Below are 25717 nucleotides of genomic sequence, written 5' to 3'. Positions count from 1 at the left end.
ACTTCGCTTGTCTTGAAGGGTTGCAAAAACATCGGGGGCTGCAAAATTGCAACGAACATGTGGAATTGGAAGGAAATGACGAGCAAGAAGAGACATCACTTGCGAAAATTGAAACCCTAGAAAAAGTGTTCACTTTAATGGGGGAAATATAAAAGGGGGAAAAAGAGGGGGTGCAACTGTTTCTTTTGGAGGGAAAATTTCCCACCCAAACGTAAGAAAAAGAAATAAAGTACAATGCCTCACTAACTTAACGGAAGTACTTAACGGCGTACTAACGGTGAGGTTACCGTGGAGAGAAAATTCAAAAATTGGGGTTACAACGTAGATTTCTTGAAAACGGAGGGCACAACGTAGAAAACCAAAAGTTACAGGGTTATAATGTAGAAAAACCCAACAATATTTTAATAAAGGCAAGCCTTATAATTTCAGAAATGCCATTATATCAACCAAACTTGTTGATATAAGATATCAATGGGGTTTGGCTCAATTTCAAAGTTGTAAAATACATACATTAAACCAAGCCTTGCTGTACTTTATCATACAAAAAATTGTCCAAAAATCTGCTGCCATGTTTCTTAATAGTACTCATATTTCATACAAAGTATTGACCCCCCTTTATTATTTTCCAGATGGTACAAAATTGTTGATCGACAAAAAATATACTTCATATAAATTATGGACTTTTATAATTGTCACTCTTGAATATTGAAGGGTATGTAAAATTTACCCGTTATGATCATATAATATAAATTTCTAGATTCGAGTTTATCTTCAAAATAAAATTCTACTCCAATCCATAGTTGTAAAATTCTAGAAGTAATTGACGAGGGCAAATTCTGATAGGACTTTGATTACTTATTAATGGCCTTGAAATTCTGGGTCACTAGTTTGAAAAATCATTTTCCATGTGACGCATTTGGATTTTGTCATTTCAACGGCAGCTTTTATGGTTTTAACTATCTTTCATCAAAAAAATGGCATGCACATGCAGTCCCCTGTTTTCCCTACACAAGGACTAAACACACCGTGTACGTACATCTTTTACTTATATACTCCTTCTGATCGGAATTAATAACCCGTCTCACTAGTAAACTTTTGTTTGTTCCTATTTACGGTCATGTATGTTGATGTTGTAATAAAAAACGAACTAATTCACATTAATTAACTATGGACACAACGTATGTACTAGTTGAGGAGTATATGCGTCTTTTTATGTACTAATTGAAGTGTACATGTTTACTTTCCTAAATACAAATTGAAAACAGTAATTGGACAACTCATAAAAAGTATTGAATAAATGACACCAGATTAACAAAAATGCCACCAGATTAACAAAAAATCGTTTATTTGGCAGATAAACTTGTATTTGCCGTTTAAAATGTATATGCAACACGTTTAACATTACATATCATTGAAAATACTATACATTGTGTCAAAATAAAATTACACTATATTTAGATTAGAAGTGAGGATATTATAGCTATTTAGGTTGAAATTAAACTACTCAAAAACTGTATAACTTGATCTGACTTATAAAATAAAGGTACCTTCAACCTTTTTATATTATTGAATAGAAAAGAAAAGAAAAGAAATTGTACTCATTCATCATAATATTCATGTCTTAAATCTTAGTACATTGCATGTATACCAATCAACAAATTTTCATTATACGTAGTACAACATAGAGAGATATTCTTGGGGAATGGGGAGTATATAATTTGTACTTATACAATTCAAATAAATTTAATAATTAAAGTAATACGAACAACATATAGTGATATTATCCACTCCATATCAATATTTTTAAACAAATCGAGTTTTGCCAAAGTTAAGAAGCTTCGGGGGAAAAATGTCAAACCATACAAACATCGACTCACTAGTATTATATCTAGCTATACACTACACCATATATACTTAATTAAACAAACATAATGTTATATTCTAAATTCTAAGGAAATAGTTTGTTATTAATAGAGTACAAATAACGCAAAAATATCATGCGAAGAATCGGAAGAGGAAGAAAATATCAACACAAAGTTGATAGAATAAGAATAAAGGGATCGATTAAATTGGGAAAAAAGTCTTCCAAATGAAATGATAGGCTAGCAGTGAAATTGAATCATATTTATATTTAGAGGTCCCCCTTAATCCATTTTTAGAGGTTGAAAATAATTAGACAGGTTGTTAAGACACTTACAATTCAAGAAAATTAGGATTGTGCTTCTTAGCTATTATACTACTATTTGATTTGATTTGATTTTCCTCAAGAAAGCTATTTGATTTGATTTGATACCATAACCAATAATATTTCACCTCCTTATTTGGGTCCCTTTACAACATTCACCAAAAACCAACCAATTTCATGTTCACCATGAGCAACTATCATGAAAAGGGTGAATTTTTGAGATAGAAATAAAGCATATATTATACATCAAAGTTGAATGGTTCTTGAATAAAGAGGGAGTATATGCAAAAGTAGTTTGCAAACATTTGAATTCTCAATGCAATGATATAAAGAATTTATACAATCCTTAATCCATACTCTAATAGATTATATAATTAGCTTGTTGGATTGAATTTAGATTGGTTATTACATCTCATTAATAATTAATAGACATAGACTTCTTTTCTTTTTTTTTTTTTTTTTTTTTTTCAATTACGACGGAGTAACAATTAACAAGTGACATCTTGTTAGCAAATTATTAGGTCTATCCCTTATAGTCCGTTCTTTGGTTTGTTCTACCACTATAAACTCCTATATATATGACAATATGAGTTTGTTTGAAGTTATTTTAATTATGATGATCTTTACCATTTTAGGACTTGTTCTCTTACGTTGAAATTCCATTCAGTTCAGCTCAGATTAGTTCAGTTCAGTTCAGTTCAGCTCCTAATTTCCTTCTCTTATAAAATATTCATTTCAGTTCAGTTCAGTTCAGTTCAGCTGAGTTCAGTCAATGAGAACAGGCCTTTAGTCTCACACATTCAAATAGCAATGTTAATTCTATGTTAAAATCTCTATCTTTTCATAAAATGTAATGTGAAAATGTCTTCCATTTTCTACCCTAAGTTTTCAATTCCAGGCATTGACTTCATTTATGAATTTACACAACATTATGTTAGGGCCTGTTCATATTTACTTATTTTCAGTTCAGTTCAGTTCAGTTCAGCTCAGCTCCAATCAGTTCAGTTCAGTTCAGTTCAGCTCTAATCAGTTCAGTTTTATACATTTTAATTTTTCAGTTCAGTTCAGTTCAGCTCCAATCAGTTCAGTTCAGCTCAGTTCATCTCAGTTCAGTAAATGTGAACAGGTCCTTACAAGTTTTTTGATAAATCGGACTCTAGTCATTATCACTCTACACACCATTCATATTAAACATCAACTTTCATATGTTGCCACATGTCTTGCTTTCAACCCCTTACTCTATTTTCTTCTATCTAAAAATAAAATTGTACACATTTTCTTAACTCTTCCACTTATTTTGTTTTACTTCATTGTTAATTGAATTTAGTTCATAATCCAATCATTTTATTTTCACTTTAATTGATGAGAGTAGAGAGCCATAATTTATCACTTTAATTTGATAAACAAAATTCGTTTATCAAGTAGTATAATTGTAAATAAATCAGCAATAGAGTCTATTTATCACGACAATTTTATAATTATATGAACAATAATGGAGACCATATATTTAATAAAAGTTGTTAATTTATTTACAATTTTACCATTGTTTAATTATCAAGGTGATAAACTTGTGTTTCTAATAACAACATTCTTCAAAGTTGAAGTGATATTGATCAATGGTCATCGTGAGATACTATCAAAAGATATAAAATATAATTTTATAACCAACAGAAATAATAATGAATTATTTTGTGCATCCTATATTACCCAAAACTAGTTGTATCATATGAAAATTGAAATTGAAGTTAGGATTCATAATAGGATATTCATTCTACGCATATGTGGTTGTATATGTCTATTGATATTGCTAATTCTTAGTCTTCGATTATTTTGCCTGTTTATATTTTCATCTTTAAAAATGTAATCCGTAAAATGATAAATGATGACTATACACAGGACCACAATGAAAAAGAGTTTGTACCTTACTAGTTATCCCATAATAGGACTGTATATCGTATGAAAAATACAAGGAACAACATAACTAGGGTAAAACATGAATTCCTAATAAACTTGATAAGCATCATGTTGCAAATAAATTGTGGTGACAACGATTGGGCAAAAGAAAAACACTTAAAACACATAATGATCATATTGAGATCTTATAATAAGTGCAAACTTTGATTCGATGACAACGATTGAAAAATAACAAACAAAAATTTTCTTTGTTCCACCTAATTGGATATATTGGCCCTCTACGTGTGATTGAAGCATGTGCTCACTATTTACTACGAGTACATTTTATTAGATTTGATAGTTACCATAACTTTGGTACCGTGTGATATTGTCAAAATTGTGATTATGGCCTTTATATTTTGCTTTGTAGATTGTATTTTACTTATTGATTTTGATTTATTGGATTATTGGCTTAAACGGTCTTATCAAACAATTAAAAGGCTCTGAGTTTGTAGATTGGTAAAAAAAAAAAATAAAATAAAAAAAAATAACCATTTAAAAGTTATTATGACAAAGCAATTGTTGAATCTTATGTGATACATTCATACCGAGTAATATCAATTGTTACTTGTATATACAATACTTTATATTTATATGGAACTAAAAAAATTAAATCTAAGGAAATTTTCACATTTGCTACCTGTTTAAATTTTTTTTTTATTTTACTACCACCTAAAACAGAGTTTGTTTAAAATCACTACCACATGCCTTATTCTGTTACTATTTCCGTTAGTGGGCCCACTCCACCGTTTGGCCACCCCTTCCTACCACCTTGCAGCCACCCCTCCTCCTCACTGCCACCCCTCACCTCCCCCCTCCCCCTGCCGGCGCCGGTGCGCCGCGTGAACCCACCCCCTCCCTTTCCCCCACCCTATGCGCATCCAATCCCCCCTTTCCCTTTCCCGTTGTTGAGCTCCAACCCCCACCCCGAACGAAAACCACCCCCTTTCCCCTTCCCTCCACCGGAAATCGGCCCCCCTCCCCTGATTCCCCCACCAAAATCGACCCCTTCCCCTTCCCCTACCCTTTTCGGTCGTCCCTAACCCTAAACCACCACCCCAAACCACCCTAAACGAATTTTAGGGTTTTGGGGTGGTGGTTTAGGGTTAGGGATGGCCGAAAAAGGTAGGGGAAGGGGAGGGGGGTTGATTTCGGTGGGGGAATCAGGGGAGGGGGGCCGATTTCCGGTGGAGGAAAGGGGAAAGGGGGTTACGGTGGTGTTGGTATGGGTTTTGGGGGTTACGGTGGCGGTGGTGGTCTGGGTTGGGGGTGTCGGCTTAGGATTAGGATTGTCAATTTTGGGTGGGGAAAAGGGAGGGGGTGAGGTCGCCGGCGCCGGCCGAATCTTAGGCGTCGGTCGCCGGAAGGGGGGAGGGGGAGGGTGGCAAATTAGGGGAGGGAGAGAGTGGCAAATTAGGGGGGGGGGTGGGTGGGGTTGCTGGTTTTTTTTTTAATTTTTTTTAAATTTTTTAAAAATCTTTTTAATTTTTCTTTTTTTTTTTAAATAAACTTAACGGAAATCCTAACGGATTCCGTTAAGTGGTAGTGATTTTTAACAAAGTCTGATTTAGGTGGTAGCAAAGTGAAAAAAAAATTTAAATAGGTAGCAAATCTGAAGCGAGGCGCTTTAGGTGGTAGCAAATGTGAAAATTTCCTAAATCTAAATTGGAGGTTGCGCAATTGCAAACGAATTTATTTTTAATGAACGAATAAAGTACGTACGGTATTCTTAGTTTTATAAACAGTACAGTTCATTATGTGTCCATTTTAAAATTGTGCTTAACTTGAATTCGTGATGTATATGTGACTTCAATTTCCGCCTCTTAAATAAACTACTATTCACATCTTATTATCCAAAAAAGAAAACCCTAGTTTGCTAATTTGGGGCATGTATAGTATAGTGTGTGTCTCAAAGATCATAGTATAGCCTATGAAATAGGTGAGTAAATGGGGACAAACATTGGCATATACCTTAAGATATCCGTATTAAAAGGCCCACTAATTAGAAATTCATAAGTTGGATTAGGTAAAATGTTGTTATCACACATTGATGAAATTACTTAATCATCTTTCGTCTTTATACGAAGTTGGGAAACACATGACAACTTCCATGAACCTAAATATCTTCCAAAACTATCAACATCATTTAGTATGGTGATGATTTCGGGTAATATTAGCGTGCATTGTACATTGTAACATAACAAGATCTCTCCATCTTGTATTCTATCCGTTTCATTTTGCTAGTTTTATTCGAAATCTTTATATATATAAATGAAAATGAAATCTAAAACAACAACAATAAAGCCTTAGTCCCAAAATGATTTGAGGTCGCTAGGTCGGCTAACATAAATTGTCATAAGAAATCTACTACTTTATTGATATATATAACAAAAATCATAATCATGGGGAAATTTATTTGACCTTTTTGATGTGTAGTTTTACAATATTATTTTTGAAATATTTTTAAAATTATGGTTTAGTTTATTTTGGTTTGGAATTATGAGTATGGTGTTGATTGCCAATCTTCATAGAATATGTTACATCTCAAATCGAAAAAGAGAAAAGCTGTTACATGTCTTGCCAACATACGGAAATTTCCCCAAGACTTTTAGTTTTACTTTACTTTCTCAGATGCAAAGAAACTCTTTTAGCCTTATTACAACTAATTACAAAAAATTACTTGGTATTTGTGTAGTATTTACATTGGTAAAGAGCTTTCAGCATATTTTGTTCAATTAAAGGTTTGACAAATTAAAAAAGCTAATTTGTGTGTTTGGTAAATAACTTATTAAAAGAGCTTTTTGGGCTCATTTTGAAAAAACTCATATAAGAGCTTTTTAAAATAAGTTTTTTAACTCTTAATTACACTTAAACAATTAACAATTTACAGCTATTTACCGAACACTTTTACACAATCAACTAATTATAACTAACTAATTAAACCAACTAATATAACCAGCTAGTCAAATCAGGTAACAAAATAAGATATATCAATCAGCTAGCTACTAGCTAATTACCAAACAGAAAAGTCGATTGTAAGAAACTTATTTAATTACTCCCTCTGTCCCAGTTTACTTGCAACATTTTGACTGGACACGCTTGTCGATGCACATGTTTGACCGTTGATATCTTTTATTATATATTTATATAAGTTATAAAAAGTTTATATTAAGAAATTATACATTAAAATAGACCCAACAACATCTTACATGATTACATTGACTTTCATATACTAGTTAAAAAAGATGGTCAAAGGGAGATGTATGAATAGTGCAAAAAGTCAAACCGTTGCGAGTAATTTGGGACGGAGGGAGTAGATGATTGTAACAGTTCGTGTAGAGGTTTGAAAGTTCGTGTGAGTAGCAGATTTCGAGTTTCAACATCAGCTTACTAAATACCTGATTACAATATGCTCATTTGATTTACTACTAATCTACTACTCGTATTGTATATTTTACTCTGATGTTAAAATGTACGTATCAAATTGAATTTTCGCAATGACACAACAATGGATGAAATTATTATTATTATTCAAAGCTATTTCATTTATCAGTAAGTAAAGTAGATAAATTCACATTAAACTTTTACATTGTATGCATAATTACAACCAACCCATGTCAATAATGACAAAACCGCCTCTGATTTTACGATACAAAAATAACTCTCCTACAGTATAAAACAGAGACAATAGAACAGCAGCCGAAGGTAATATGTAAATTTTAAGATGTTAAATTCAACTGAAACAATTAGCCAAGAAAATAGAATATCGGTGATCTAAACACCTAGTAAAAACGTTGTCCCTGTAACAACCCCAGAAAAGAAACAAGCTACGAACAGTACAGCATCTTCAGGTTATGTCAATGCGCAACAATGCATCTTCTTTTCTAGACGGTCACCAACAACAAAAGTACAGGATGACAATACAGCACAAATTGCATCGACTTTCAAAATTTCCTAATGTGAGTCAGCTAGAACTTGTGAAGCTACCTCAACAGCAGTTCAAGAATCACCATCCTGTAAAAACAATTTAAGCAAGAAAGTTCAATTGACAGAGTACCCAGTTTATCCATACAATACAATCAGCTCCAGCAATATTTGCTTATTCTGTGATTCAAACAGGTCTATTTAACACTTGTCTGGTGAATCTAAAATATGAAGGATATTTAGCAGTCTTGCGTCTTAGCAATCAAGATGAAAAAAATGACAAAGATGCCTGTCCAGATCATGAAGAGTATCCCTATGATGGTATTTAAAATATTACTCCGTACTACGGTCATATAATTCATTAATCCAACACGTCAGACAAGACAAAGGATATTCTTCTTCCTAATTATACCCTTTGAGTAAGAACTAAGAAGGTAAACATTTTTCTTCCTATTTCCGTTTTCTCTAAATTTGGTAATGGGTTTACCTCTCTTCTTCCCCCCCCCCCCCCCCCCCCCCCACAAAAAAAAAAAAAACCCTCCTACCCCACCAAATTGACCCCCAAAAAATCACTAAATCTGCATAACATAGATTAACCTCATTCTCCTTGCCCTAATAACAAGTCAAACTAGGTTGCATAAAAGGAGGGAGTATCAGTAAAATTTTAAGAAGGGACCAACTTGTAGTTGTTTCCTTCAAAAAGTTAAGGCATACACAAGTATACAATCATAGGTTCTGTTTATTCTAGAGTTAGACACAGCACTATGGGAGTTCTAGAGTGAAAGTACACAAGGGTTTCTCCATCCTAGTATTTCTCTAGTTTGAGTTATCAAGACAAATCCAGTTTAACAGAAAAGTTTCCAGCAGCTTAGCATTGCTCAAGCCAAAACCAATAACAATTCTCAAATCCTTAGAAGTAAATACCAGATCAAAACATTTTCAAAACGAAAGAAAAATAACTTGTGGATTTATATTATGTCCAGATTCAATACCTTCATAAAGTTGGACATAAGTGTGAAGCTTTGAACATTCCTCGTCTATATGCTTGTGAAGCATGAATTAGCAGGGCATATTTACATGAGGATGCAAATGTTCCCAGCTGCTTCATATACTATTTAATTGCCCCAGCCAACCAACACAGCCGATTGTCTTACGTGCCTGACTTTGGTCGATCAAAATAAATAAATCCAGCAGCCAGCCTCAAAATATCATTGCTCATTTGATCAGAAAGGAGATTGACACAGTGGGCATGTTGACTTGTGGGAAGTTGAAAACCATTTATAGAGGCATGCAGCATGGAATTTGTGCTTGCAAGTCTTGCAAGCAAGACGCGGAAGACTGTGGTTAGTAGTATGAATCACACTGTAACAGATGGGGCACTCTTCAACTCCTTCAAATTCCTTGTCAAAGTTACTCTTCCATATCCGTATGGCCTCAGCTAAAGCACCATTCTAAAATAAGCGACAAGAGTAATGTCAATAAAGTGTCAGTTAGCCTCATCACTGCTTATATAAACATGGAAGGTTTAAGAAAAATAAAAGATGTACGTATTACATATGATGATACACAAATTAAATAAACACTTTGGAATTCACCTCAACTTATTATACATATTTATGTAGTAAGCTACATAAAATATATTATTTTATTCAATTTTATAAAATATTTCCGAATTTTATATCTACTTTCTTAATGTCTTTCATCATGTAGAAGAAAATGGGAACCAGAAAGCTATTGTATTTCTTAAAGACATGTTGTCATGCATACATCAGAGAAAATTTATGATTAAAGGCAAGCTGGTTGCTCACATTCTAGCATTATATGTCTGTCAAACGGTACAGTTCCTACTTAAGAAAGTGTCAAGCTGCTGTATAATTTTCAAATGATTAATGGGTAAAGAGATGGAAGCCATGCAACATTATGAGTAGTCTTGTGCACCAATTCATCAGCATTAAGCGTTAGGTATTCTTCTTGCAAGGTTATAAAGACGTAGATAATATGTGGCAGTAACATATTGCACATATTTTCTTATCATAAACGCCCAACTCTTTGTTTTTCCACAGTAGAGCTGGCAGAAAATATAAGGACTGCCTCCTCTCTTTCAGTTATGAGCTGAAGACTTTGGATAACTCATACCATCTCCGTTCTTATTTAGTTGCTACATTCTTTATGTTGACACTATTCACATAATCAAGTTTACCTATTTGATTTACACTAAAGGAAAAACAGTCATGTAAAGATCTTGTTAGAATATCTCAATGTGTATTTTTATCAATATCAAATCACTATAAGTTTTGCTTATTGATGATTAAATTTATTAGTGATTGACATCGTACATTGGTAAGTGTGGCTAAAGAAATGTAGCAAATAAAAAAAACGGAGGTAATATTTTCTGGATCATCAAAACAAGAACTCAAGGTATTACCTGATTACGAACAAATGCCATCATGGACAACAGCCATTTTCTTTGCTTTACTTCACTTATGCCAAGACTCCTTGTACACTCCACATCCACAGACCTTAATGGGTAGGAAGCAGGAAGACGGATGACCAAATCCATACTGGTCTCATCCTTGGTATAGGTAGCAATGACTTCATTGGCAGATTTGCTTACACTTACAGCGAAACATTCGTCTACGAAATCAGATTTCTTTATCTGCATCATTAATGGGAGAACAGAAATTAGAGACCAGCTTCACAACTCAATTTGAGAGGGTTATCATAGAGATGCGGAACTTGGTAATGCATTGCCTAACAAATTTCAGATTAAAAACTTAAGTATTTGGCAAAATATGAGTAACTGTGTAAACAAAGTCCATGAAGTTAGCAACGTACTGAAGACGCTAACCTGAGATAATTCATCTACCATCAAATGTGGGCTGCACCATGTTTTTGTGAAAGACTCGATTGCAGATGACGAATAACGATCACGTAAATCATTGAACCAAACCCGAACGTAAGCAGGGAGAACTCGAAGCATCAAACCAAATATTGCAGCAGCAAGTGATGCCATTTTTTCTGGTCCAATAGGCCATAGTGATTCCACAGCGAAGAGTATAGACCCCGTACTTATAGCACGTGTTGCCGCAGTTGCAATATTCAAAAGTTCAGGTGGGGTTTCTAAGTCTCTCTTCTTTAATCCATGTGCTACACATAATTCAACAGGAATATGTTGGAAAAGACAGTCCAATATTGCTGAAGAAGCAGACTCCTGTATCTGTTGAACCAATTTCTCCCTATTGGAGGAAGAAGATGGTAAAGACACTAGATAGCTCAAAATTAGACACCAAGCAAGGAAAACGTGCACCTGCACATTTGACATAAATGATCATAGATTGTTAAGGTTGGACAAATTTTTAGCCACCAGGTAGTAAAACAACAGGACCAAGAAATCATTGCTGAGAACAAAAAAGCCTTACCCTTTCTTGTGCTTCCAAATCCATATCTAGTACATCAAGTGGTAGTTTGTGTATCAGGCAATGTATCCCCTCCCTCAGAGTAAAATTATTCTCAGAAGAAGAATCAAGATCACGGGATTCGACATCAACAGTAGAACTTGATGAGTCTGAAATATGATCGTCCACCAAGGCCCAACTAGAGAAAGGCTGACTTGAAAGGAGAACAAAAGAAGTAAGCTGCAAGACAGACACTGGTTTGGGGGAGAACAGGATGGCCATCAAAGAACTAATAGCACCTGTTCTTAGACCCCAAAGCTCAACTGCCTTAAAAGCTTGTTCTCTAGAATGTGTGGAGGACTTCAATGCAATCGAAGATACTAAATTCCAAAAGTGAGGATAAGTGCGATGGCTCTTTGCTATTATTGACAAACTCTGGCATGAAAGCGAACTTGAAATAGCTTCTGCAATACCAACTGAAAAAAATATCCGCAAAATGCCCTCCAGGACCAGATCAATAGTTTGATGGCATACTTCTGTCCTTAAGACTGTTAACTTTTCAGCTTTTTCCAATGCATTACATCCAACAAGCTCCATGACTAATGAAAATGCATAAAGGGCATTGGTTGCAATATTCATAAGGGATGTATCCAAATTCTGCATGATCTTCTTAAGCTTGCTTATCACAAGATCTAAGTTATCACCAGATTCATTTCCAGTTTCAAGATCCAAGCACTCAGCAGCCTCCTCCATTGTTGTAACTACCAACTCTATCCAGTGCCTCAAGTTATATAATACAAATTTCCAATCTTCTTCATCAAATTCCTCCCAACAGTACCCTACTGCAATAACCATCAAACGTGAAAGCAGTAATGATACAACTGGAAGCTCATTAGTGACAACTAATGAGTTAGCATCATGCCTTTGCTTACGGAATACAGCAAGTAAAAGTTTTTGCTCCAAGGAACTTGCATCTAATTTTAGATGACCAACATCAGCTGTTGTGCTTAAAGGATAGCATGACAGAACCAACTGGAACCATTCCTCCATCTCTGCAAGTACCCATAAAATTGTTTATCAGGCTAATCAAGATTAAAGAGAAGGAACAAAAGATAATATACAGTTGGTACCAAGAAATCGAAATTGTAAAATAGGAGTATACAGAGAACCAAATCCTAAATTTACCACCTTGTGACAGCCAGCCAAGCTTGAAGATAAATATGTAATTTTGCAATCATTTCAACAGTTTAAAATGTGTACATGACGGTAAATATTGAGTGACTCCAAAATCTATTGAATTACCTTCACCAGATGTCCACGAAATCAGGGATGGGAATGTCAGAGTCTTTTCAAGCCATTCCCGAACAATAGTTTCTCTAAAAGAATCTGGCAAGGAGTCTTTAACTAAATCACTGGATCCTTTATTATGGAACAAGAAGTGCGCAAGAACAGATACCAGGGGTGGAAGAATCCTCAAACAGTTCATATTTGCTTCTTGACCTACATAAAGCTTGTTTAGAAGCAATTCCCAGAGCCCAACAGCTTTTTCTTGGTTCCATGTGCCTTCATTCAATAGTGTAAAAAGTAAAGTCACCAGGGCTCTCAAAAAAGGCTCTTCAATATAATCGAGATCTTTACTTGAAGGTGGCCATGTATTGAAAAAACTCAACTGACTTTTTGTTCCGCATACAAGAGCACCCTCCAGCAAAATATTTACGGTGGAGTCAAATAAGCAAATTAGGCTACCATCACTTTCACTTTTAGCGTGAGAACTTAAAGAAGGCAAAAGAGTATCTAAAGCACTGCCATTAGGCCACTTCCAATTGCAAAGCATTTCAGCAACTACCCAAGCTCGGGAAAATTCATGCTGAGAAGAAACTAGTCCATTGCCTCCTCTCTCCTCTACAGCAAAAGCTTGTAGATCAGAGCTAACAAGCACTCTGTTAATGCCCATTTCTGAGATAAGCTTGTCAACTAGAGCAACAAACACCTGGCTCTGCAAAATCTGCATGGAAAAAAAAAATAATAATAATAAATCATATTGTGAGTATCCCAGCTATATACCCAAACCTAGATATAACAGTGCTTGTACAATAAGCTGCAGGAACGAAAAATTAAGACAACTATGAAACATATATGAGTGATATGACAAGCATATTTCTTAATAATTAAAAAATAGGGACTTCAATTTCAGCATTGTTAGATTCATCAAGAGCTTACATCATAAACTAATTTATGTAAGTCAAAAATTCATACTTCCTAAGCTCTTTAAAGTTGGCTACACACTCATTTTTGCCTTTTTGGTAATGTGCTCACATTCCTTAACACGTGCCCGCCAAGCATTTAGCAATTTTTAAAGAACGAAGGAATAATAAATTAGAAGCATTGCCAAAATAAGTGCCATGAAAAACAGTTTTCTCTGGTTGGCAAATACAATTTCTAGGGAATCACATGCAAAATACAAAAGCAATGCAACAAAGGTTCAAGATACATGTGCCTATTTTGATAGTCAAAAGGATGCTTATGTTTATGAAAGAATTCAAAGAACATAAGAATCCAGATTTAGCCACCCTCCTACCCCACCACACAATAAAAACACATACACACTTTTTATTTTTTATTTATTTAACATAAAAAAGGAGATGGAGCTTCAATTTCATCGGAGTAAATTAACCAAACATTGTTTATTTCTAATTCCATGGAACAAAAGTTTGCATGTCAACTTATTGCAAACCAAAGAAAGCCTTACAAGTCTAATAACAACATTGTAACAATTGGCTCCTTGAATTTGTGCTAAAGGAATAGCCCAGGAAAACGACATGCTGAGCTTACACCTAATAAGTTAATCCCTGTAGCATAAACCTATTCCATAACCAACCTACTTCTCAATTTAGTATGTGTATTACCAGACCCCTCCAAGGCACCAAAATTTTAAGATACTATAAGAGATAAATAATATGGTCTGCACTTCTTCATATTATGAATAATAACAAACTACAGATCTAAGGACATTGGTCAATACTTAATACACATGCATTAACTTGAAAATAATACTAGAAATATAGTAAATAAAACACATTAGCTCATAATATTCAGAACTTATAAGGAATATGGAGATTCCACTTACCTGTATATCAGTTATAACACCCTCGACTTTAAAGCCATGCTTTCTCTCATTATTACTGTTATCTGGAGTGATCCACAAAGGCCATGATTTATCAACGTTAAGAAGCAGCTCTACTAACTTCTGCTCCTCTAATTGGTTCAGACAAAGATGCTTGCTAACTTCAATCATCCATTTGCAGCATAGAGATGTGATCACGCCAGCATCAAATACATCCTGCTCGAAAATGGCAGACCTAATAAACTTTATAAGAAGATTTCCTAGTGTCATCCGACTTTGTGACACAAGGCTTCTCCAAAATTGTTTACTCATACTTGTACGGAAAGCATGCATCACTTTACCAAACTCTTGCCTGGGCATGATACTTTTCACTGAAGCACCATTGTGCTTAGTGTCTGATGCTCTTAACACATCGTATTCCCACTCAATTACAAAGATAATGCCTCCAATACCAACAAGCAACTCACTTTCCTCGCAATATGGTTTCAAGCTAAAAAGGGTACTTCTGAGAACTTCTAGAGAAGTGTAAGCCATCCTAACCACGTCTGCAGAATTTTGAATCTCTGGTGTAGTGGACTTCATTTGAGAGCAAGTTAAAGAGACAAATTCCTTTACGCAAGCAAAAGGAGACTCCATAGCATAAGCTAGAAGCTTTCCAAATGCTTCGGTGTATATCTGAACGACGGCATTCTTAGACAGAAAAGAAGAATCGTTCTCCTCTGATGTACCACCAAGTACAGCCCTGAGATATACCCAAAAAAAAGAAAAGAAAAAAAAAGGTAGTCAAAGACAGCATAAAACAAGCACCAGAACAATTAAGTATTAACACACAATACTATATTATTGTAATGTATCAAGAATATTTGCCAAATTCAATAGATAGTTAATTAAAAAAAAAGGCAGTGTACAGAATGCTATCCTCTTAAATTAACAATAGCTTGATAAAACCAAACTAGGGAGAGAAAAAACTGTTGGTCACCGACCAGTGTATAGAGGAAAAAAGTGGAGATGGGCCATACCGTATAAACTGCAAATCAGAATCTGTAGAGGTTGGAGCATTCTGCATCATAGTAACAGCAATTGAATCCAGCAGTTCATGTTGCCAATTTGCGATTTGAGAAATTTGATCATCACCAAGTTTTGACAGCCTCTTTGTCAGATTCCTAGCCTTTTGAATAAGAATTGATAACCTTCCAATGTGAGACGTTGCAGAATGGTACATGTTGGTAGCATATGTGATAATAATGTTCCACTGCTGTTTAAAACATTTATTATCCAGCAATGCAAGCAAAAGGTCCAAGCGAGCATCCATGGCACTCTCACTTCCACTGAAACACCAAGAGACAAATATCTCCTCAAAAACTTTCAAAAACATGCTTGCTTCTCTATCATCCTGACCAGTGGCACTGCCACCAACAATTCCTTCACTTGGAACAAGTCTCAATACTATTTTCCTTGGCCCAAAGATTGAAACCACAACTGATAGAAATTTAACCACCTCAATAGATTCCTGATTTCCAAAGCACAAAAACAAATCATGAGAAAAAGCTACTAAACCATTGAATACAATGCACAAATTTCTCTAAAAGGCTCCCACCAAAGGGTCAATGAATATGACATTACTCATTAGTCTATTACAGTGCAAAGTAGTTGTTTCATAAAAGTACAGACTGACAAGATATAATTATATAAAACCACAAAATCAAGAGTTGACAAATTTCTGGATCAATGCATGCAATCTACAATAAAATAACTTGCAATGTGAAACAACTAATGTCCAATCTTCATCTCTAGAACAGAGTGACAATTATTCAGCCATCATCTAGAATATATTGACCAGAAGTTATGAGTAGAATTACTCATTACTATATTTTTGTGTGTGTGTGTGTGTGGGTCTGGGTGGGGCACAGCTGCACAGTGAAATAAAGTCATCACTTAAACAAAAAATAAGCAGACTTGTTGCCAAGGGGGGGAAAAAGAAATTTACTATGCAGCATCAGATGGAAAAGAAATTTACTATGCAGCATCAGATATTGAAACAATTCTTTTGCAGTCCTCTTAATTTCTAGTTTTCTACAACTGTCTGAAGATTCTAAGTATCGGCACCCAATATAATTCAAACAATTGACTTGCCTGCATCAGATCCTTTCAGGCCTAGCAGGCCAATCCCTACAATATGCCACATCAACTATAGAAACTATTCTATGCATACCCCTTTGATGCCAGTTATAGTCAAGTGTTCTCAGTTGATTAAAAAAAAGTCTAGCGCTCATTGCATCAGACCTTTTAGAGAAAATTCCTACAACTAACCTGAACAGCCTTTGCTCCACTATCCCAAAAACACGATTTCATTACATAAGCCTTTTGAACTTCTACCGCAATTGGAAAAGGCAAATGAATTTGGCCAAGAGAACAATTAGGACTTTCGCATCAGGGTCTCAAATTCATTATCACTGATGAAAGATGAGGCGCAAAGTTGCACTTCATTTTTTTTATTTTAATTAAACAAAATATATTTGTAATAGCTTAGTAGCAAATGTAGAGTACAAAGTAGGTCATGCTGTCCTCCGACACAAGCAAAGATCACACTTTTAATCATTTTCTTTTTTGGATTTCTGCAACTACAACTACATATCTTGCAAAAGGCCATTCCTGCTCGCTCAGAATGATGTAAAATAAGTTTATTTTATCCCACAACTAACCAGTGGCCTCAAAGGAATAAGCACACTAAACTATAACCATATGCATCGTGACATTGCCATAAAAACATAGCGCCATAGCAAGCTTTTTTGTTTGGCCCCTCCAAAGTCCACACCCACAACAAAACATAATTGTAACAAATCCAAGTATCCAACACAAAGAGTCATGAAATAGAAGCCAACTTGGAACTTACATGTGACATAATTAATGGAAGAGACCTTTCCAGCATAGGCCCAACCAGATAATCCAAGGGCCAACTTTCATTTCTTAAAACTGCATATTTCTCCACCAACACCAAAAATTTTCTGGCTCTTCCTATGTTCCCAGAAGCTTCCTTTACATGCTCTGTTTGCTGAAATGTCTCAAAGCAGCAGCCCTGAAATGCTTCACAAAATGGATTGAGCAGTTTGCATTCCAAAGAGTAGATAGCAGAAAGGATATCAATTATGCAGCACCCCAGATCATGCAACTGCCCTTGTTTAACCTCCAGTTGACTTTTGTCTAACAATCTTGAGGTCTCTGAAAAAGCATCTCCATTAGTACTGGAAGTGCTGACATCTTCATGCCTTGCCTCAGAGTAGACCAAGAAATCGTGCCACAATAACTTCACAAGTACATTATCAACAAGAGACATACGGAAATTGTATATTGCATCGTCTCCACTACAATATCTGGTAGGAATAGAAAAGAAAATATAAGACGCTAAAAGAATTTGGACAAGAATTGCATATCCAAGGAACCTTCATGCCAATTACTCCGTATTAGATAATGATATAAGTCACATAACAGCTAATATTTAAAAGTAACATATAACTAACATCCTTCTAGTTTCCTAAACTTAACCTTGTGGAGCCACATGAAGGCACCAGGTTTTAAACGACCAGAAGTATAATATGAATGTCAGCCCAGCCAACAGATCTATCTAGCATCTTATATGTGAGCTGCATCAGAAGGTCAGAAGGTGGCAGAAAACATTCTTTCACCCACACAATCCCTCTCCCCAATCTCTCTCCCATGAGTCCTAAGCAGAGCAAGAATAAAACTGTCCACTTATATAAAATTGCAAACACTTGCCATAAGATACTTTCACAGAACCCTCTCTGATGTTGCAACACTCATCTCCAAGATATACGAGCAAATTATAAGCAGAAAACACAATACAGTTAACGAATAATCTAATTTTTGGAATGAAATTATCTAGAATTGCTCATTTCAAGGGAAGGAAAAAGGAAAGGTAGGCTCCTGGGAACTCACGAAACAAAGAAACCTCAATGAATAAATGCCCAACGCCTTTGTTTTCTTCATCATGTTACAGTCATGAGCCTGGGTAGAATGATAGTGAGGTAGCAGTGCCTGTTGCCAGGCACCCTGCACCCATATATGTTTCCCATTCCCCCACTTTTTCTCCCTCCCTCCAACAATAGCCTATATATCCTTTATTTGGTCATCCTCACTTGTAATCTTCTTAAATTTGTATGAATTGGATAGAACCAGAGGTACAAAACGTCAAAACTGCTGGATCAATTTTATATTTCAAATCATTTTATGACACCAAATACATTCAATTCCACAAGCCCTACAGTTTTTCATTGTTTCTTCCAACCATCCTAACCACCAACCAAAGGAGACCATATCCTAAATCGATTCAGGAGCACAAAACCTCTCAGATGCAACCCAAGTGCCTTGTGAATACAAAAGTTCCTTTTCTGAAAGTTTAACAGTACTCCAAAAACGTGGTAGCTACACACTTCTGCGCTTCATAGATTATACCTCTCCAAAAATGCAGAATTCCAATAATGACAAACTAAAAGCTAAAACCTCCTACACATTTGTTTTATATCATATAAAAATACATACCTTCCACAATTATGCAAGACCCAAAGGAGACATTCTTTAAGGGCCACAAAAAATGCCAAGCGATCAGCATTACTAGGGTGAGATGCATTCCTTCCTGCCCATAGGTCTTGGAAGAAGTCAACAAAGTACTTATGACCCCCAGTTACCTCAGCTGGCAAAGCATCTAGGAGAAGTACCAAAGCAGGATATGACACCTGCTGTGATCCAAAGCAGCCATTTTTCAGGAACTGCCAAAAGCGATTTGAAAAGATTTTTTGAAAGTTAACATATGACCAACTCCCAGGAAATCTTCTGGTAAATAGCAAAAACGTTTCCCACAATGCTGTATGACAAGATGGGTCCTTTTCTTGGAAGGCACCAAGTATTGCAGTAGCAAGACCTTTAACATCTTCTTCACTAAAAACTTCACATATATTCTTGACGAAACTTCTGAGTACTGCATATGTAGCAGAGCGAACAGCAGGGCTCTCAGATTTAAGAAAGTCTAGAAAATAATGATGAGACACGAACAAAGTCTTGGCAGAAGAAATAGCCATATCTCGAGCTTTTGAAAACTTTGTTGATTGAATGTTTGAGTCTTCAATAGCAGGTTTCTCTGATTGAACGCCAATCAATACATCTAGTAGTGTAGCAAGAGCTAGTAATGATGACGATATAACCTGATAGTCAATGGAAGCAAGGAAACCAGGCAGATGGACAATATTATTAATGATGTAAAAATACAAAGAAAAGACAACGAAGAAGAATATGCAGGCAATAAAGACAATTACTGAATTGAAGGCTGTGATGTATGTAATGCATAGAGCCATAGAGCATATACAATCATTCTATATAACATCTTAAGCTACTGTCTTTTTCATCCAACAAATAGTTGCCATCCAAAACAAACTCATAACAACGTAAGTCCATACAGTTATGAAGTATTAGTATCAACTGGGAAGCACATACCCTTTGGTGCATATCTGCTAACTCATCTGAAGCGGCAGCAAGATCAGCCATACCCTGCTGTGTAAGCTTTAAATTTTCTTCCAAATACTCAAATACCTCAGAAGCGCAAAATATCAGTGCCTCTAGTCTTTTCTCCTGGGTTGGAAAGGCAGCCTGTTTCCATAACAAAATGATCAGGTTTTAGCCTGTGTCCAACTAAATTATAGTCATGCTTACCAGGTAACACGCATAAAACCTAAATTGTAGATATATTTAAGATTAGATAAAACTAAAAATAAAGTTTGGTATGAGCCTTACGTACATACATGCAAAAGATAAGGAATACATATATACAATGCATAGAACATGAATAGCTGTTTAACATTATCCTTTTGAAACAGAAGCAACAATAATCATAAAATAAATAGTGAAATACTCAATGTAACAACAGTAAAAGTCAGCTGGAAATGGCCATACCAAGCGGATTTAAGTATGTAGTCAAGCTCAGCTCAATTAAGCCCAAGTTAAGCTCACTTCTTTGAACAATGAATATTTATAAGTAAAGTAGTAAACATACCAGGGTTTCAAACTTAGTTTCAATTTATTCATGGAGATCAATGCATCAAGATTATTGTGTCTCCTCGACAATGTTAATTTCCAGAAAAAGTTTTTGCTAGCTAATTTCACAATAATATAACGTAGGAGTCAATCAACAAAATCCATTATATCATCAAGTATGACACTCAAGAAGCAAGTCATTAGTCCAATCATGAATCCTACTAGTAAAAAATTCACTTCAAACCTGTAGTGATCGTTTAGCGGCTTGAGAAACTTCAGAAACAGAATCGAACTGAGCAAACCACCATGGTCCCATCAAAGACTTAAGATGCACAGCTAAATCCCTTCTGCAGAAAGGGAGTAAATTGTTATTGTCACCTAATTACCTAAATCCTCTTATCAGCCTCTTATGCCTAGACATCGACAATCAGGCATTGGGTAACAATTCATTCTCCTTCCATAAGAATAGAAAAAACCAATAAAGCAATTTCAATCATATAACTTGAAGCAGGTGCTTCTTTATTAGCCCTCCCCTGTGTGTTCCCCTTCATAACCCCCCCCCCCCCCTTCTTCTCTTTCGAAATGACTAAAAAAGTTGAAACCAAAGAACAATACACAAGTCATGTCTGAAAGAAACAAGGACTGACCCAGCAGCAGCAACAAGGCTCGTCATTGTGTCATGAGTTGCCCGTCGAACTTCTCTGTTGTAGTCCATCAAAAGCCTCCTGTATTCAAAACCCTGGATAACAAAGTACAGGTCAGGAAGAAGAAAAATTGACTGGCATCAAACTTTCAGGAAAATTACAAATAAAACTAAGCCAAAATTGTATATATACCAGCTTTATATCACAAAGCTAAATTGCCTTCAACTCACCACTGTCATAAGGTTGACCTTCATCATTTAAACAAAAACCAAATTTCAATGACTACTTTGGCCAAACCAAGTGACAAGAGCCAAAGCTGATATAATCCACCTCCCACAGCCCATACCTCCCCAAAACTATAACTTAGTTAAACAAAAACAGACGTGTGTAAGCAATATAGACTTAATTAAGGAATAAATTGATAAACAATGAACAAGCTAAACTGGTGGAAGATATTCAGGTTCAAGAAGTGACTCTAAGCGAAGTACTAAGACACAGAAAAGCAAATGAATGGAGAACAAATACCCATTGTGGAATTATCGGTAATACATCCTTCCCAGACTTGTTCTTCAGTAGGGCTGATAAAGAATTTAATGCTTTCAGCTGCATAAACAAAGGCAAATTAGAAGATAGAAGTCTAAATCAAGACCCAAAACTTTAATCAAGTAGTTTTCAACACAAGCATAATTGGGTAATGACAAGAAATTTGTCTCAGCTGTTAATAAAGACAGGATATCTTCAAAGAGAGCAACGCAGAAAATATTTTCATATATGTTTAAGAATCAGGTACTCCACTATACGAACTGGCAGAGGTCCATGATAGCTATTTTCTGGTGGTTATTCTTTCGTAGCAGAAACAATCAGAATGAAGGAACTAACAGGAATTAAGAGATAGCAACTTATCCATGATCAAAGAGTAAAAGGAATAGTTCTTAAATGAAGGTCTGCAACGTCATTTGAAATTAGAAGGTATGTGTGAGAACCACACATATTTTCCAGGCTTCCTATAAAAATAGGAACACTGAGGATGATAGATCCATTTAGGACAAAGCTATAATATTAGGAAAGCAATCAAAGCATAGAAGACCATTTAAGCATGTGATACAAAGGATAAACATAATGCATTATGTAAAACATGCACTAACAAAGGCACAACAGAAAACCTCAGGTAAATCTATAATTTTGAATTCATTATGCCTAAAAGTGATCACTGCATTTCTATACATCACCATACGCTTAATATATTTGGAAAGAAAAATAAAAATAAAATAAAATAAAAAAATAATAACTTGTCAAGGACAGTAAAAAAAAACAAAGAGGACCAGTGTTCAATCTATTCATTAATTTAAATTTAATAGCATGATATGCAAGACCAAGCAATGAATGTTTTCACGATAAAGCAAGCACTAGGTTATGGCTTCTGCATGTTAGTCAGTTTATTTCACAGCAGTGGGAAAGAAATACTGCAAAAAGATATCATAACGTCATTAGGCGTAGACAATAACTTGGATCAAACAAGTGCATATGTTCCAAATCTAACAGAAAATCCAAAGAACTATTGCAGTCGACGATATTGAACATGCCATCACATAAAAATTAACACCCCATAAGTTGACACAGTAAGCAATCATCATATTGCCCAAATTCCAAACAATTAAACCAAACTCTATAATTGGCAAAGTTCACAATTGCTCAGGGAATCAGCATGATCAAATCTCTAATCAGACTAATTTGCAACATTAGTAGGTTTCAATGTTAGCTCTCAGATGACAGCAGTAATAAGTCAATTTTAGTTATCAAGATCCAATTTGAATTCGATCGTAATTACCTTTGTGACGGGATCTTTTCGAGCTAGTCTTTTCAAGTATTGTACCATTTCACCATCAATACCCTACATTCAAACACCACAAAAATCTCAATACCACAAACCACAACTACATTAAGTCAAAATTAACATATTCAAACACAAACTCTCTCCCACTATAATTTTAGGCATTCTACTAACACCCACAAAAATTCAATAATCATAACATGAAATCAAAAACAACTATAACATCATCACAAACTACCAAAAAAACTCAAAAATTATACCGCGAAAGAAGTGGATTCATCCCCATGTACAGAATCAACCCGAGAACTCCCCACATAACCTCCAAACCCAATTGGGGCAGAACCCGTAGGCACCAACGAAGCAGCAAGACTGATAATTTTTCAACAAAAACAACAAAATTCGATTACAATTCACCAAATTAAAGAAACCCATCAACAAATTAGGAGTAAATATACCCAATTCAGAATAATTATGGAGAAATCAGAAAAAATGAACAAAGAATTTAATGGGTTTTACCTGCTGCTAGAAGCACGAGCTTTGGTTCTAGCACTTTCACCCTTTTGTTTTCCCATCGATTTTCTCTCTCCTCGTAAACTCTAGCTTTTGCGGCGGTGTTTGTGGGTGTTAACACGGCGTTGTTGGGTGGTTTTTGCGGTGGTTTTGGGTTTTGTTAAAGGTGGTGCGATGGTTCGCTGCCGTCGGAAGAATAGGTGCAAGGTCTTTTAAAGTTTCTGTACACTTATAGCTTGAGAAATGTCAAACAAATAGAGTTGATCTTACATGAACAAGGTTCTCTTTGCACCTTTACGAATGCGTCTATAAGACTATAACTCTATATGTTGATGGCTATCGGTTCTCTTTACACCAAAATTTACGAATGAGCATGAGCCTATAACTCTATAACGATGATGAACGATATATGGAATTGAATTACTTCTACATCGGTTCTCTTTATGCCAAAATGTACGAATGAGTCTACAAATCTATATGTTGATGAGTTATTGGTTCTCTTTACACCAAAATTTACGAATGAGTCTTTCACTATGTATGTTGATGCACTAGTTTAGAGTGATAAAATAATAAGCTGTATTAAAATTTGGGCAATTTCAAAGCTACCATAAAGCGAAAGACTTTATTTTAAAGAACCATATCAAACGACGATGTGTAAAAGGATATTCATCAATGTGAGAACTCCCGATAACAGTCATGATTTTGCCAAATATAATGAATTCTATAGTGTAGTTTGCTAGTTTTGAATTCTATTATAAGCATCATATGATTCTAGTATAAATGAATTATTGTATAGTATATTATTGCATACATTGAAAAAGTGAAAAATGGATTGTTTTCGGCCACAACACAATAATATAAGCGATTTTCATAGATAATACTAAAACTGAAAATTATTCCTTGTTTCAAAGCAAATTCCCTATATATTGTCCATGTCATAGGCTCGTGGCATTGGTGGAGGATTCAAAGCTTAATATCGTTAGGGGTTTTAATTATATTGCTAGTGGTGATGATAGAGGTTTTAGGTAATATAAGACCACTAACATTAGTCGAGTTCTATTAATAAAACTTTACTAGGGTTATACTAATAAACCACTCACGATATTAGTGGTTTAACATATGAGATCAATTTTATCAAGTCATGAGTTACTATATTTAACCTAAAACTCCAACTTTATTTCCAAAATATAATCAGTAACACCATTACCGTACTCCTAATCTAGAACCTCTATTGGTGTTAGGAGCTTTATATTAACTAAAGCCTCTGTCACCATTAGTGATTTTGGACTGCAGAAAACAAAAATAAAGATCTAACACTTATGTGGACGGTATGTGGGGAATTAGTTTGAAAACCAATTCATATAAGAAATATAGTTCCATTTTTAGCATTATCTCTATAGAAAACGCTCGGAGTAATTTGCACCATGGATGGTAAACAAAATATAGTGTTAAAAAATGTTGTTTATTCATTGAACAGTTAACAATAATTTACTAATTTTGTTACGGCGCCACTTTAAATGTAAGGTTGAATTGACTAGTATAATACAAAAGCTAATATATACAGTTAATTAGTAATTGGTAATACAACTAGCCTTCCCTACCATATAATATGCTCATGTAAAAAAAAAATTTAAAAAAAAAAAAAACAAAAAAAACCAAAGAAAAACAAAACAAAACAAAACAAGTAGGTCATATTTGATTTTAATTATCAAAAGAAGCTGAAAAATAAAAATTATTATTAACAATTAATTTGTTGAAGTATGTGAAATGAGTAAGGTATTTTGTTATTGATGAGAGCGAGGTTCACAAATTTTTATATGCGGCTTGTTGTACCGTGTGGCGCAGGGGTTACTTTAGTTTCTCACTCAGGGGTTACTTGAGTTTTCGGGGTTACTTAAGTTTTTCGAGGTTACTTGAGTTTCTCGGTCAGGGGTTACTCAAGTTTTCGGGGTTACTTGAGTTTCTCCATCAGGGGTTACCCAAGTTTTTCAATCAGGGGTTACTTGAGTTTCTCGGTCAGGGTTACTCGAGTCACAATTTTTTATATGCGGCCTAACCGAGAAACTCGAGTAACCCCTGAATTAGATCCTCGAGTAACCCCTGACTGAG

General features: G+C 35.1%; 1 protein-coding gene across 1 annotated transcript; it reads right to left on the bottom strand.

Moving 5' to 3' along the window:
• Window positions 1-7655: 7655 nt before the first annotated feature.
• Window positions 7656-23905, bottom strand: LOC145579998 (E3 ubiquitin-protein ligase listerin-like). Its single transcript, XM_081637314.1, has 17 exons — window positions 23615-23905; window positions 23359-23467; window positions 23096-23158; window positions 21793-21870; window positions 21271-21362; window positions 20868-20970; window positions 20087-20239; window positions 19139-19797; window positions 17475-17952; window positions 15601-16091; window positions 14585-15323; window positions 12760-13462; window positions 11482-12509; window positions 10911-11369; window positions 10488-10718; window positions 9055-9513; window positions 7656-8152 (listed from the first exon to the last, which is right to left on the bottom strand). The coding sequence occupies exons 1-16, from the start codon at window positions 23668-23670 to the stop codon at window positions 9286-9288; spliced, it is 5670 nt and encodes a 1889-aa protein (XP_081493440.1). The 5' UTR covers window positions 23671-23905; the 3' UTR covers window positions 7656-8152; window positions 9055-9285.
• Between the last annotated feature and the right edge of the window lie 1812 nt (window positions 23906-25717).

The sequence above is a fragment of the Chenopodium album genome, chromosome 14 (genome assembly GCF_948465745.1).
Source record: "Chenopodium album chromosome 14, dcCheAlbu1.1, whole genome shotgun sequence".
Lineage (NCBI taxonomy): Eukaryota > Viridiplantae > Streptophyta > Magnoliopsida > Caryophyllales > Amaranthaceae > Chenopodium > Chenopodium album.
The sequence above is the reverse complement of the archived record's forward strand: the minus strand, read 5'-3'. Positions and strand labels throughout refer to the sequence as shown.

Excerpts from the sequence above, each read along its gene's own strand:
- LOC145579998 (XM_081637314.1), bottom strand. The coding sequence starts at position 23,670 with ATGGGAAAACAAAAGGGTGAAAGTGCTAGAACCAAAGCTCGTGCTTCT. Across the intron at positions 20,971-21,270 it reads AGCCTTGTTGCTGCTGCTGG|AAGGGATTTAGCTGTGCATC; the intron begins GTCAGTCCTTGT and ends CCCTTTCTGCAG. Across the intron at positions 12,510-12,759 it reads TTCGTGGACATCTGGTGAAG|AGATGGAGGAATGGTTCCAG; the intron begins GTAATTCAATAG and ends GGGTACTTGCAG.